Source organism: Abramis brama, assembly GCF_963993115.1.
Source record: "Abramis brama genome assembly, chromosome: 23".
Taxonomy (NCBI): domain Eukaryota; kingdom Metazoa; phylum Chordata; class Actinopteri; order Cypriniformes; family Leuciscidae; genus Abramis; species Abramis brama.
Genome location: NC_139985.1, coordinates 10635647 through 10651304, shown reverse-complemented (window position 1 = coordinate 10651304; position 15658 = coordinate 10635647). Strand labels below are relative to the sequence as shown.

At 38.7% G+C, this 15658-nt stretch overlaps 1 protein-coding gene across 1 annotated transcript; it reads right to left on the bottom strand.

The window, feature by feature from the left end:
- Positions 1-457: 457 nt before the first annotated feature.
- wnt7aa (wingless-type MMTV integration site family, member 7Aa) lies at positions 458-10705 on the bottom strand. Its single transcript, XM_084101345.1, has 4 exons — positions 10016-10705; positions 8779-9005; positions 4992-5263; positions 458-2816 (listed from the first exon to the last, which is right to left on the bottom strand). Exons 1-4 carry the CDS (start codon positions 10084-10086, stop codon positions 2337-2339), a joined length of 1050 nt encoding a protein of 349 aa, XP_083957471.1. The 5' UTR covers positions 10087-10705; the 3' UTR covers positions 458-2336.
- Between the last annotated feature and the right edge of the window lie 4953 nt (positions 10706-15658).

The following is a 15658-nucleotide window of genomic DNA, read 5'->3' as shown; positions in this document are numbered from 1 at the left end:
AGAGTAATCCATCACCCCTCTCCCCCACCCCTTCTCTCTCTCTATCTGCCCATTGCTGAGACACCCTCCTCACTGCTACTCATCAATTAAAGCCCTACACCAGCCCTACCATTAACATGCAAGTACTTTCGTTAGCTTCCTCCCTGCCCTGCGGTCATCCATGTAGCAAAAATTGTCAAAACCAGTAGTCAACCATAACTTAACAGCAATGGACGTTTTGCCACTTGTTACCAGTTTACTAATTTGAGGGACTGTCAAGCTAGTGATGACTCTGTTTCGGTAAGACGCAAGGCTGAACAATGGTATGGGCATTCTGATGATTCAAAATAGAAGGTCATTTAGTTCAAGTCAGGTTTATAAAAACTGATTTGGCTATTTATGTTTACCCCATAAAATAAATTAAAAATATGCCTTGGAAATGTTGTGACCCTCTTGGGAAATAAAGTAAAATAACTGGTGCAAGCCAAGGAAACATTTATTAACACTGTTCAAAACATAATGCACAACAATTTATGATGACACAATCATGAAGTACAATCAATTTGGCAAAACATCTGTTGAAATCACTGATTTTGCGAAAATAACTGCATCAATGCCGTCCGTCCTGTTTTTAGACTCTTGACAAAGCGCCATGCTCAAATTCAGATGTTCTTTGGTAAAAACCCTTGGTTATGAATTTTTCTCAGTACCAGAGTTTTGTCCCAGGGTTATTTCACTAGTTTCCCTTACTGATCCCACATCCAGGACCTTTGTCATGAAAATGCTACTCGAATGTTTGAACACCAGTATGATCGTCTTGTAATATGCAATAATTTCATCATTACGTACGTACTTGGTTAACTACACCACTATGAGTGATACTTCATTGAGATGTAGTTTACATAAACTTATCAAGCTCAAGCTGGTACCATGACACAATCACAATCACATTGTTTCTAGCTTATCGCTCTAATTTCTGTCCATCTAAAGGACATTGGTAGTGGGTTTTTCCTTTACACAAAAATAAATAAAATACTCATATAAAAATAATCTCTTACAAAATATATGTCAACACAGGGACAATCTGTCTGAACAACCACATTTGCTCACAACACACAAAATACTACTAGTATTAACTACCGTTGCAGAACAGAACAAAACTAGCAGCAAAAAGTGTTATATTACCTATAATATATAACATTAATAGAATTGGTTATCTGATCTCAACATTCCACATCAGTAGCAGGTGGGGCATCTGTATTGAGGCTGTTCCATTCCAAAGTGAATTAAGTACGGAATCTCTTTCTCTGCCAACAGAGCAAATATTAGCCAAAAGCGAGGGGAGCTTGTGGCCTCATTAGCATAAAGCTTTGTGTCAATTGAGGTCATAAAGTTTAAGTGTAAGTGGGTAGAATTTAGTTCCCATGTAAATACGCTTATTTTGCTTGGACTATTCCAATTTGAAGCCATTTAGAGCACAAATGTTCTTGTGGACCATTGTTAAAAAAGAATGACACTATGTTTATTCGCTTTGGAAGGAATGAGCCTTTAAACATGATGCACAATTCCAGTGTGTATTTGTACATAGGAATATATGTGCAAGGGTTGACACTGAAGGAGTGGGGGAAATGGAAGCACAAAGACTCACAATGATACATTAAAGACAGTATGGTCTCCCCTTTCAGAGACTAGTAATTGCACCTTGAGTGCAGCGCACTTGTTTTTGCATCGTGCATTGTCGTTGTTTCATCCCTAAGCTAAACCACATGATGTACAGTGTAAAAGTTGGTCAGTTTATTTCCATGCAAAACACAATATCAAAACAGGAGAAGAGCTAAATCTAAGCTAGTAAACACAATGAGAAAAATCAGTAGTTTCCTTATTAAATAAATTAACATTAGCCATTTTCTCTAAATTAAAAGTTAAATATCATCGTTGTGTCCATGTACAGTTTTGTATGTTGTAAGATTTGTAACGTCAATCCCTCAGGACAAAAAGCTCCTCAAAAATCCCTTCCGTACTATCTACGGAGCAGAACGCCCTCAATCACACCCCACATCTTTCTCATGGTCCACAGATCAAGCCTTTGCCGGCTACTTCGCTCCGTTGCTCAGTACTGGAACAGAAAGGTGTCTACTGGTACCAACACCGAAGCCTTCAGCAGAGATGTGGAGCAAAGCTGCCAACATTGCATCCAATTACTCCGTCTAGACTCCAACAGACCCACGTTTTCCAGTGCAAATGGCTCTTTCCTCTCAATACCTGGAATCCACAGCAGTGGTCATCCTGTTGCAACACTTGCACACCCTCTACCACATAAATCACAGGCGTGTATCAATACCCCAGCAATAAATATTTCACTTGCACGTGTACACTTCTGTCCGTTCACTGCAGGTGTTGCACTTGACGTAGCAACACCAAAGAAACTTGCAGTTGCACTGCCACACACGTGAGTACTGGTGTGTGTTATATCCCCGGCCACAGCACATTAGGTCGCAGCCATTGGCTTGCTGCGCAGTCTTGTTGCAGATCCTGCCCTGGGTTCCCATGCTACCTGTCACAGGATCTGCCTCACAATAGTTGGGCGACTTCTCAATGTACACCAAATCCGTGTCCATGGGCTTCCGGTACGAGTAAGGCTTTTTAACCTTCAGAAAGGTAGGTCTCTTGTTCCGACTGGCTCGGACCGGTTCCACATGCACGGCATGGTTATACTTCTCCTTGAGAATGTAACCCAGCTGCCGGAACTTTGGGAGAGTGGTCCAGCAAGTCTTGGTGGTGCAGGATCCAGATACACCATGACATTTACACTCTAAACGCATGTTCTTTTCCAAGATCTAAGGTGGGAGGAAAAATAAACAAGTCAATACCTTTGGGATTACTTGGGCACCTAGGTTCCTTTTAGGAATCTTAGGCTAAGGTAATTATGAAAGTAGACTGTTTGATGACTCATTGTTGATTTAGTTAGTCTGACTGGTGACAAATTTGAAGTGTGCAATCATCCGTTACAAAAGATAGAATTACTGATGCTAAGCGGAGAATGTATGAGGAAGGAAAAGATCTTATTTACGAAAAAGTATGTGGTAGTTTTGGTCATAAACCATGGTTTAAACACTTTGCATATATCCACATCATCTACTATAAGGCATATTCCAGCAAACTGTATAGACTAACGATACAGTAGGGATTAGTGAAATAACCCTCCGTGGCATACAGTTGGGTCTTTTAAAGCACATTTCTGGGAACAGGTTGAGACAAAGGTTTTTTTTTAACATTCCGATTTGAAGAATGCAAGGATTGTTAAACTTGCAGTGCTAGACATCCTAATTCCTCTCGTTCTGTCGAGAAGGCCTGCAAAGCACAGCTTGTGTTCACAGGCTCTCTGACTACTTGTAGGAAGCCGTTTCATTTGTGTACACAACACACGCCACAAATTGTTGCAAGGGGCAAACTATCAGAGGTTGTCTGTAGGAGTCTCTTGTCTTGTATAAGCAATAGAGCGGAATCTGCACAGGATATGATATAAACACTGACTGAACGATGATCGCAGAGTTCCTACAACAATCAGGCTGTGTGTAGTGTACACAGATAAAGCTCAGGAGTCAGGTTTCAGGTGACTGTGTGCTTCCCCTTGTTATACCTACACACGTCAAACCCCACAGGTAAAAACAAAACATTTTGAGCAGCAGTGTAACCGATGGAGGCTGAGATCTTTTTCTGACCTGTATTTATTTTTCAGGTGAACAAATGCTAAACATTAATGCATTTCACATACCCTAGCAGTGCAGAAAAAGAAGAAGAAAAAAAAAAACGCATAGAAAAACATAGGTTGGCTCAGAATAGATGAATGAATGGGCAAACGTAAGCAGAACTCAGTGAAGCAGAGTGCCTGTTTTGATATGAAAGATATCCAAGAGGTCTGATTGGCATCAGTGGATTGCCTGTTCGAGGCGGCATAATCTTTGGTGTGGTCTGTTAATGTGTATTTTCTCTTCCTCTCTTTCTCTTCCTTTCACTCTTTTTCACTTTTGCTGGGTGGGATAGGCTTTACCTTGCTTTTTAATATTATCTCTCTCTCTCTCTCTCTCTCTCTCTCTCCCTCTCTCTCTCTCTCTGTCTTAGACTTTTTGGAGTCCTTTTGGCAATTGTCTGCAATCTAGAATGCATATCAGGCTTAGTGTGTTCATGCTCATTCATATAAACAGTAAGTCTCCGGAAAAGTTTACAAAGGAGAGATCCATGATTTTAAGAGAGGCCACACCCCTTTCATTTTCACTGAGGCACTGTATAGCAATCCATTAACCAATTAAAATAATGGGTGTGGCAAGTTGATGCCACAACCCTCCTTTCATTGAGAACTGCTCAATGAAAAGTAGAAAACTGTGAGCTCACAAGGAATTTGTGAATTGACAAGCACAAGACTGAATGTACTTACAATAAAGAGAGTCTTGGTGCATGTGAGGCACCAGGCGGCAGAACATATTTTTATGATAAAACATTACAAAAGGTTACTGGTCAGGCTTAGGGGTTTAAAGCCCCAAAAGAAGCTCTGTCCAGAGTGCTGAAAAATCACACTCTACAGATTAGCACTGAATGATGAAAAGCTTATGAAGGTCAGTCAAACTGCCTGGGGATTCTGGGTATGCGTTTAGATGTTTTTTCTTCAATTACACACCAAATCTTTTTTACTTCTGTGATTGTAAAATCCAACAGGTTCTTGAATGTCTTACCAGCTTAACCTTAGCCCACTATCTAGTGAATTACATCTCCTTAATGATTTCTGAAGGCAAAAATCCCTTAGAAGGCAAAATTACAGTGTTGCCATAATCACAAATTGCTGGTCATGTGCGTGCCAAAACCAAAGTTGCATTGCTACTCCTTACTATTACTAATCTACTACCCGCTCCAAATCAGAGAAAATTCAAGTAACACAGCCTAGCAGAACTTAAAAGAATGTAAACTAAACAACCTAGTAATGTTTTTATGCATGTCTTATAGAGTGTGCCACATACCTTACGTCCCACTTCATTGTTATGGAGGTTCATGAGTGTCCTGGCGTTCTGCTTGATCTCCCGGGCGTCTACGAACACCTTTGAGAAGCTTAGACCGTAGCGAATATCAGCCGAGCATCCTCCCCACTTCCAGCCTTCCTCCTGGTTGTAGAAGCCCTGCTTCTCCTTGTCACAGCCACAGCCGCTCAGCGTACCCTGCGTGCAGGCCGCCGTGATGGCATGGGCGACCCCGGCAGCGATGATGGCGTAGGTGAAGGCTGCCTCCTTACTGCCTGGAACCAAAAGAACATTCTATGTCAGTATTTCTGACAACAAGATCCAGTTATAGGCAGTTTTAAACCCCCCTACATACCTGACATATCTTGACACTCAAAGCAATAATAAAATGTGTTAGTCGAGTCAAGTTTAGTTCATTTATCATGCACACTTCACACTGATTAACAGTATGGCCTCGGGAAGATGGCGTGGGGGCTTACTGAGAAAAGTGTGGTAGGCCTATAAAAAATGATCTAGAGCCCACCATAGGCAAAACAAACACGGATCACATACCTGTGATTACTCAACACACAAATAATTGTCCTTCAGTTGTCATAGAGAGGAAACAGAAAGACAAATAACTGTTTGCACACAGATGAGCAAAGGAAGGAACAGTCCATCTCTTTAATAAGCACAAAGGACAAGGGTTTATTTCAGAGACAATAGAATGGTAGAGATAGAGGGTATGTGTTTAGACTCTAGTCTGGCCACTGTCCCAGCTTCCGTCAGAACGAGGGATCCACCCTGTGGAGATGAACTCCTCAGGCATGCAGTGCCTCCCTGGCCAGAGCACTGCTATAATTGATTGCCACTGTTAAACAGGGCACTTCCAGGTTAACAGTGTATTTCATTTATAAGGACAAAGATAGGTCTGAAAATCCAGCAAACAGTTATTTCAGGGACTTTTTTTATAAGGTGACATCAAGGAACTTTTAGGTGAACTATTAACCAAATTGCAGTTTTACAAATGGACACTTTCACTATTCCTTTTTCTTCTTTTTCTTCTTATATTTTCTTTGTCACTGTTTTAACGCCGCCAACAAAGCACTGGAATACAATAGAAAGCTATGTGAGTTGCTTAGGATAAAAGTTAAAATAAGAGTCCTAGCTACATTGGATTTTTTTTCTTTAAAGATGCATTCACTGTTGCTCAGTTATGTTAACATTCCCGGAAATGTAAATATCCTTTTCTGGATTAATGAGTCATCATATATTGACTGTCCTAAGAATCATTTACACACCTGGAACCAAATAAACACTTAAAACGTTAACCTCTTTAGGCCTGAGTTATTGCAATTAATATATTTGCTATCTTTTAATAATTTCATGGCAAGAAGTGAAATATATATATATATATATATATATATATATATATATATATATATATATATATATATGTCAGACTGTTAACAGACCGGCTCAGCAATTCAGGAATTTTCACCTTCAAGCAATCAAGAAACTTCAGTGGTTTCCTGAAACTCACTAACATTGGTATGTGTTGACCTGCTGATGATAAACATCTTGGAACTCTGCCCATGCAATTTAACAAAGGCCAGTTTGGGGCATCAATTATGTGGAGATTTTTATGAGTTGTTTGGGCTTGTCGCCAGGGGAGAAGGGATGTATCCTGACGAGGGGAAAGGAAAATGAAGACGCAAATGTATTGACGCGAAATCTTCCAATTCTCATCAATGCTACAGAGTAGAATGCTCCTTGTCTTTGTATATCACTCCAGCTATGTTTACTCAAAACCAGATATTCTGAACACAAACACAGCTGATAAGACACCCATAAAACATGTGTGTTATGACATGAGTGTCATTCATTTTCGAGAGAAATCTGAAGCAGTGGCATTGCATGATTCTGTGTGAGACGTCTCTTGCCAGAACTGTAAATGCAAGAGGTTAATTTATAAACCTCATACAATGTACTTGTCTGGACTTGAGGCATTAATGCTGTTGGAGGAAAACTATTTTTGAGCATACCAGAGGGTGGTTAAGTCAGAGAAGATTTAGGAGGTTTGCGCTCAAGCAACATAAAGTAACACAAGCAAAAAGATGATACGCCTTTCGCATATCTGTCCAACTGCTGATTTCCAGCAAGCTATATTTCAATCGCAACTTCATTCATATATACGATAAAAAGGTGAATGGGTCCACGGGTACTGGAGAAGGCAAAATGTGCACCTAAAAGAGGAATCTATGGCCGTGTGTGCCAAATGTGGACCTTGGTACCAGGCCCTGAAAATTATTGCACATTACTCAACAACTTTTTTTTTGGTTTTTTTGAGTACGCAAGCCCCTCCCCACAGGATTAACTACTTCTTTTCATCTCCTACCTTCTACTACTATAAGCATGACTAGTCATACACCCACTGAAACCAATCATGTTTGAACGGTTGTCCATTATATTTAATCCTCCCTATACTGACCATAGACAAAAAGAGTCTGGGTAAATAAAGCAGTTGGACTGTTTTAGAAATGGAGACCACGGTTTGTCACTCTAGGTCAGCGTCAGCTCTGCAGCGCTTAGATGAGAGGGCACACAACACAAGACCTAAAGCAGCTGTCCAAGCAGACAGCATTAAATAATATAATCAGCACCCACAACAAATCCAGGCTGCCATTCAAGTGTGTGCAGCTCCAGAACGAGATGGAAAGAGATGAAAACCTGTGCTTTTTTTTTTTTCTCTAGAGGCGCTTGTCTTTGATGCAAAGGGATAAAATACAGCTTCACCTTCAGCGATAGATACAAGTCTCTACAGATCTTAGCTTTTCCCCTGGGCCTCAACCACACCATCGCAACACTGACTGGGATCCTAAGAGCGCACAGCAAAAAGGAAAGAAGAAATTTCATTAAATATTATCTTGGAGTTTATTTCCGATCTTCCACAGCAAAAAAAAAAACCACGCAATACTGCAAACAACTCTTTGCTAGCAGCCAAAGAGGGTCTGAAACTAAAGCAAAGTCCTTCACGTCACCATTCATCAAAGTGTCGTAGGCTCAATAGCACTGAAGGACCCCTTAACAGGCCAAAGTTTGCCTTGGGAAAATGGATAACATTACACCGAGTGAAAAACTCGCTTAATTACTTTTGCTTTGTCTCTCTAAGGTGACATATTGTTAAATTTCTTCACAATACTGTACTTTCTTTTGGTCCTACCATTCAACCACTGTAACTTATACCCGTGGTAAAGTGAAAACCCTGACTGCCAAATCATTAAAATCTACAGATAAGACAGGACGACTAGAAAAAGAATTCTTTTGAGAGGGGCTATAAATCCAGCCACGTTTGCACTTGCTCCATGAATGCAGCTGAAACCTACCTGACATCCAATGACAAACCATTTCAAATGAGATGTCAAAGTGAGGGAAACAGGACACAATATAATGTCATTCCAGGACCCAAGTATTTCCAAAATTTGTCCAGTCTCTATGTAAAATTTGTAATAAAGAAGTAATAAACAAAGTTAGAGTGTTCTCGCAGGTGTATAAGAGTGGCCTGTGATTTCACTATTAAATATCACAGACTGTCAATCCTTCAGCAAAACTAAAATCTAAAGGTTTCTTCATCCACACGTTTAGCCTAAAAAAGCTTTATTTGGGCTTTGACACTCTTGAGGGATTGAAAGAAAGTGATTTGGTCAAACAACATTCTTTTGTGCTTTTCTCTCTCTTTTCTTTTGCCTGCAATAGGAGGCTGCTAGTTTAAAACTATAAACAATATAAATGTAATAATTTGGTAACATACCCACTTTCAACTCTTTTCCAAAGACAGTTCTTTCCCCGAGGGCTGAGCAGTTCCACCTTCCATTTTTGAATTGAAACTGACACTCATTGATTCCCATTTGCGCTCCTTCTCCAATGACAATGATAGCGTCAGGCCGGCTTTGACAGATAGTCCTTTGACGAGGGGCCAAACCAGGAATTTTGTTACAGATAATACTTGCTCCCAACGCAACCACGGAGGAAAAGCCCCTGTAAATTTAGAAATAAGGGTTTATATTTATACAGAAAATTTTAAATACTTACATTTTTTTCTGGAATCATGGGCCATGACTAAAGGATAATTCACAGTATACATGGATGGTAATAAAACTGAGCACTAAAGCGCTTTGGGAGACAATTGAACTATGATATGGATGTTATTAATTGAGTAGTATTACTCATTATATATTTAAATATTGTTCTACAGGGAAAATAAAAAATATAATTTCATGGGACAATGACGTATGTTCGAGATGATAAAAACTAGAAATCTTAGTGCCAAGTTCTTAGAAATGTCATAATTTTACTCCTGTTGGTTTCATACATTTTCTACAAAAACAGAGTAGTATATCAATCAAGTAAAAGTACTAAAATACTAAAGTTTTTATAGGGTTACTCCATTGGACATGAACAAAACATCATTTCATAAAAAAATAAAAGAATAAAAAAAAACATTATTTAATGATCTTGACACAATGAGGATGTTATAAAGGAGTCCTCTGTGTTAACTTTTTTTTCTCTCATGGCAACAACAGTCAACGTTTGGCCACACTGACTTGACAAATGTTTTTCCAAATATCAATATGTAAAATATAGGTGGTTTCCACTTTAAGCCCCTCAATTTTTTTTTTTTTTAATTTTTGTAAGAATTGCATTTGTTTTTAAGTAACTGAATAAATCCAGACAATAAACGTCATTGAGATATTTCAGATACATTTAACAAAAAAGTTCCACTGTTCTTGTTTCTTTGATATATATATATATATATATATATATATATATATATATATATATATATATCACACAACTATATATATTCACACAACTTTATCAAATGCAAGCGTCATAATGGCAGTAAACCGATAATGTGCTAGCAATAATTAAATTCTCATCAATATAGGAACGTAGGCTATAGAAAATTGGATTTTTGCAAAAATTCTGCAATACTAAATACTTTACAGGTTAAAAAAGGTAAACAAATTCCATTTCACCATACTCACCCAATCTTCAAATATATAATCCCCAAACAGAGGAACATGTGAAAAATCCAGCGGCGTGTTTTCCTGCTCATGTTCAGCCTGTACTTTGTTAATAGACTGTGAAATGATAGTAGTCTCCTAACCGGTGAACAAGAGGTTTTATCACAAGCGAAGCAAGTCCTTAGAGGGATGCAAAACTCCGAGAGAACTTGACGTGAACACCTGAGCTGATATCCTTCGGGACGCGTGGAGATGAACGTTATTCTGCATATGTACGACTTCTGAATCACTTTTACGCGTCTCGATTAACTAACCGACAACTACCCGATCTTACAATCACAGCACCCTTTCCAGCAGATCGTTTATCTGTTAAATCTATCAGGGTGTGTTCTGAAGGAAATTCAACTTTCCGATATTCCTTTTATAAGTCTTTGTGCTCCTGAAGCCGAGTAGCAGGTTGATAACGCGAATAATGACTTCAAAACACACCGCAATCACGCGCGTTCAACCAAACAACACAAGTATGCATTGAAGTAGGCTACGGTACGTATGGAGGTAAAAAATCTGATTGGAGATACGACAGCCCAGTAATAAGCGATAGATGTGTCACTTGGATTTATATATATATATCGCGCTATAATACCATAATGACCAATCTGATTAAGAAAGGAATATTCTCTATGCGCTTCTTGGCGAAGATCATATCGCAGTAACTCCAGCTTCTTAAACAGAGCTTTTATCTATTTTCCTGCACCAGTTTGCTCCTCCCATGAGAAAAGAAAACTTGTTCGACTTTAGATTTCCCCCTCACCCACCTCAAGCCCTTAATTGCGAGGTGAGAGATGTGTTCATCTATCCACCTTCACCAAAAAAACCCCCACGTGAACCAAGACCTGTACAGTGCAATAACTTTATGTTCTTTGATAAAAGGTTAACACATTCCAATTCAATTAATAACAATAGGAGCGAAGTTAGAAGGAATTGAAATTTAGATTAAATGAATGTTCATAACTGAACATTTGTGTAAGCAGTGACTTTAACAATTAAAAGCTCAATTTACCTTTCCACATCAACAAATCCAGTTTAAAATAAAGTACAAATCAATAAATTAGAAAAAAATGACTAAGACTGAACTCTTTTATCAAATTGTCTTATAGACATAGACACAATCTGAAAATCAACCCTGTTAACATGATTTTTGATGGGAAACAAAAACAACTGATTTGATATTGAAAACTGGATATTTGTATCCAGCCTTAAATGTTCTTCCTAGTAGTGGCTAAATGAACTGTCGACCCTGTTACGCAAGGCTCTATCCCAACATATATAAACAAGTTTAACTTGAGAAGGCCCAGTGCAATTTATAAATATAACAAGAGTTTGTCTGACAAATAAAAAAAAGGCACATATTTTGTGGAATGACTCAGAAAAGTCATTGTCGATTTTATTGCAGTTTAACATTCATAAAATTCATATTCCTTGTCAATTACTAGATTTAAGTTGATGTTTGAGCAACAAACTTTTAAAATCCAAGTCCAAATATGACGCGCGCGCACACACACACACGCACGCACAAAAAACCCCACCAGACCCATTATTACGCAGTTCATTATTTCACATAAATAATCTGCCACTGGAACATTTTCCAAAGATTCCCCATGAAGAGACAGATGTAAGTCTAGCTCAAACGACGATTAAACTATCACTAGTTGCTAAGCAACCATTCATCCCAGAATTATCCACAATGCAATTACCTGTGTCCTTCAAGCATTCATAAATTTGGTGAATTTACACCAAATGAATATAAGCCTATAGTGGCATAATAATAGGCAACAGAATAGATATCCAGCACATGCTGGATTACAAATTAAAGACACCGTTAACCCAGGGCTGATCATTCGGGACATACAGCATCTCTCATCCTGTAGATTCAGCCATGTGTTCAATATTTATAGACAATACAAGAGCGCCATCTCCAGGATGAATGTATGATGCTGCTGCGGCGACAACAACCTCTTATTATATATCATACACTTTTTCTATTAATCAAGGATTGTGTCTTCCCCTCTTAACCTGGAAATATTCAGTTTGTAGGCATTACATAAATATCCGTTTTAATCAATGACAAAAACACTGGTAAATTTGCAAATACTTTTATTGCATTAGAGACATGGAAAATGTTTGATTAAAAAAAACACTGCATCAGATTTTCTGACATAATTAGATGTGTTTCTGCCCCTCAGGGAAGGCAATAGATTGTATAGTTATCTTCTACACAGGATAAAATCACTACCCTACAACTATACAATCTACTACCTCACACTGCACAAGCATCAAAATTATTACCATTACACATAAATTATATTTCAAACATTAATAAAACAAAACATACCGTGACAATGCTATCATTGATATTAAACATCAGAAAATGTAGGATGAAACTCCGTGGGTAGCTCCGTTTTCACTTTGAGAAAGACAGTAGGCTGTATAGTTATCTCCCAGTGTGGGTGTGACCCTAAAACTATACAACCTACTACCTCATCCCACGGTGAACATGTCTTCTTCACATTCTTTCCACCTGGAAGTGAAGTGATGCAGCTGGATAGTAGCAGAAATAACTAAACTGATGTCGTCCCAAGTCCTTTTTGCCCGCCATGTTAGGATTTCCAAACACAGTCATTCTGTGGATGGGAAAAAGATTAGTGAATTAAGGTTCATCAATCTGCTGACAAAATAAACCGACTGTTCAAAACTCAAAATAGTCGCTGTTCTCATCGCACAATATTTAAAGTTACTGTGAAAGAACGCATTATGAAAAAAAGCCCCCAACCGGGCATCTGTAGGACTACAAAATGCTCCCTCGAACTGTAATGCAGCAAAATGGAGGGGCTGGCAAAGTCACTGGCACCCTCTCGGCACCGGGAAGCCATGTTGACATTGTGTGTGACTTGGCTACGTACTAACATCTCAGTCAAGATTAAATGCCGCCACATTCGGACTTGGGCCCAGTTTGGCTCTGGGATAGATGATGTCAGTAACAGCAGGCAAGCAAGAGGGAAGCAAAGCACTCAAAGCCTTGTCTTGTTTTCAGCCATCTTGTTGGTAGCTTGTAGGTGCGCATCATTCTAAACGCAATTTCGTGTTTCTGAACTATCTTAAGTCTGTTTCTACAAAAAGCATCAATAATTTTTCATAAAGCAATTCATTGAGTTTATAAATTGTGTTATTAACTATGATAAGCATGCACATGTGAACAGTCACTGAAATGTATAATAAAATATTACTGTCATGACAATAATGAACTGTTCCTTAATGTTGTTTTTGCAAAGGCTGCCAATGTTTTCATTCTGATTTGTTCACAAACTGTATTTTTATTTTTTTTGTCGCATGCTGTGCTGTCAGTGAGGACCACTTGATAGAAAGTTAGAATATTGATATTTATCGTCAATATAATATTGTGTATATTGCACCATGGAGCTGCAGATTCAGTTGTGGTGCAGTCCGTCTCATGAATGCACAACAAAACACTGATATAATGACAACTTGACATTAAGCAGTTGGTTATTGCACATGCTCTGTAAAAGCAGAAGACAGTGGCAAAAGAACTATTCAGAGGATCTGGCTGTGAAACCATTACATTTGCCCACTTGGCATTCGACAACACGCCTAAATTACATTCTGGCAGTTCTGCATGTTTCTAATCATGCTGCATATTCAAGGGACAGTTCACCCAAAAATTAAAAGTCTGTCATTATTTACCAAGCGTGCCGCACAAGCCCTGAAAAGTGAAGCCAAATCGTCTCGATCGCCCCCCGGTGACTGGTCCTAGTATAGGTCATAAACCCCGCCTCCCCGTGTTATTCAACGGGACGCAAGACCAACTAAACAATTAAATTACACTTCAAATATCTTTTTTCCAAAGGTGGTTTCTTTCATTTGCTGTCGTTTTTATCACGCTGATGTAAGTTCAAGTGTCTGTTTCAAAAATAAGTTGGTTTTTAGTTAGTTACGTGATGCTATAAAAACGGTGGTGTAACGTCATGATTGACAGCTGTGATTGACAGGTTCTCTGAGCGAAGTAGTCACTGAAGCACCAACGGACATATTTTTGGGGATCTTCGGAGGACTGAGGAGATTGTATTTACTTTATTTTAACAAGCCTCTTGTCGTACTGCAATACATTTTTAAAAAAGTGCACTCAGGGAGAGTGCATTCTGCGAGAGTGAGGGCGGAGCGTTGATTTCGCGGCTTTACTTCCTGCTTACTACTGCGCAGGTCTGGTCCCGAGATCGCTACTGCGCAGACTCAAGTTCCAAGATGTCAGCGCCATATCGGGACACTGGCGGCTTCAGTTCTCACCAATGGAAGAGAGCGAAGGGGCGTCGTCCATATTTTTTTTTACAGTCTATGTTATTTACTCACCCTCATGCCGTTCCAAACATGTAAGACTTTTGTTCATCTTCAAAGCACATATGAAGATATTTTGAGGAAATCTGAGATTTCTGTCCTTTCATTGACAGCTACGCAACTACCACCTTGGCATAAAGTTCATAAAGAGATCATAAAACTAATCCATATGAATAGAACGGTTTAGTCCAAATTTTCTGAAGAGACACAATCTCTTTATATGTTGAACAGATGAATTTAGGCTTTTATTCACATATAAACACTGATCAGTGAACATAAACAGGAGCTCAACCAAAACTGCTTGAGGTGTGAGAACAAACCTCATTGGTTCACTCGCAAGCATGCTTGAGCTTCCATTTACCTTTACTGATGTTTGTGTTGATGAATATGTGAATAAAAGCCGAAATTAAATGTTCATCACATAAAGCGATCTTGTCTTAGTTTTACTATCAGTGTTAGTTGTGTGGACTGTCAATGGAGCGACAGAAATGTCATGGATTTCAAAAAAATATCTTTAATTGTGTTTTGAAGATGAACTAAAGTCTTAGAGGTTTGAAACGACATGAGGTGGGTGAGTAATTGAAGAAAATTGTCTTTTTGGGGTGCATAAACCCTTTAAACTCCACTCAGGAAAAAAAAAAAGACAAAAAAAAAGAATACTGAATACTATAAGTTACTTAGGCCTATAAAATATAAATTGTCAAATTGACTCGCGTCTTGCACCATGTCTGTTTGTAACTGACACAATCTAATTGTGCTGAACAAGTCCAGATATCTTAAACTAAAGATATCTGATAAAACATGCTCCACATTCCGCATGTATTAAGATTAAAGACTCTCCTGCTCTGCCAACACCTTATTTTACACTAAGAAAATTTGAAGACAGTCACTTATATAAATTTTGTTATTATTATAATGGTGGGCTCTAGTCTCTTAGTTTGTCCTCTCAAACTCTTTGTAGGTTGCTCAAATTTCCCTCGCTTGATTCATAAAAAAATGGCGGTCTCCAGTGGCTAGCCTTGCTAATACAACGTTATCCACCGAATATAACAATCCTCAGTACAAGTAGAAACTCCACGGCATTTTTGACATACACGACACAATAAAATTCTTCAGAGCACCGTATGTGAAATATATCAGCTCTATTCAAACAGCATGCTAGGATATCTGTCCCTCACACACTAGCCAGCGAGCTAATTTACACATCGCTCTTAAATAATGTAGTAAGCAATGGAAACTTCTTGTAAAGTTTATCGG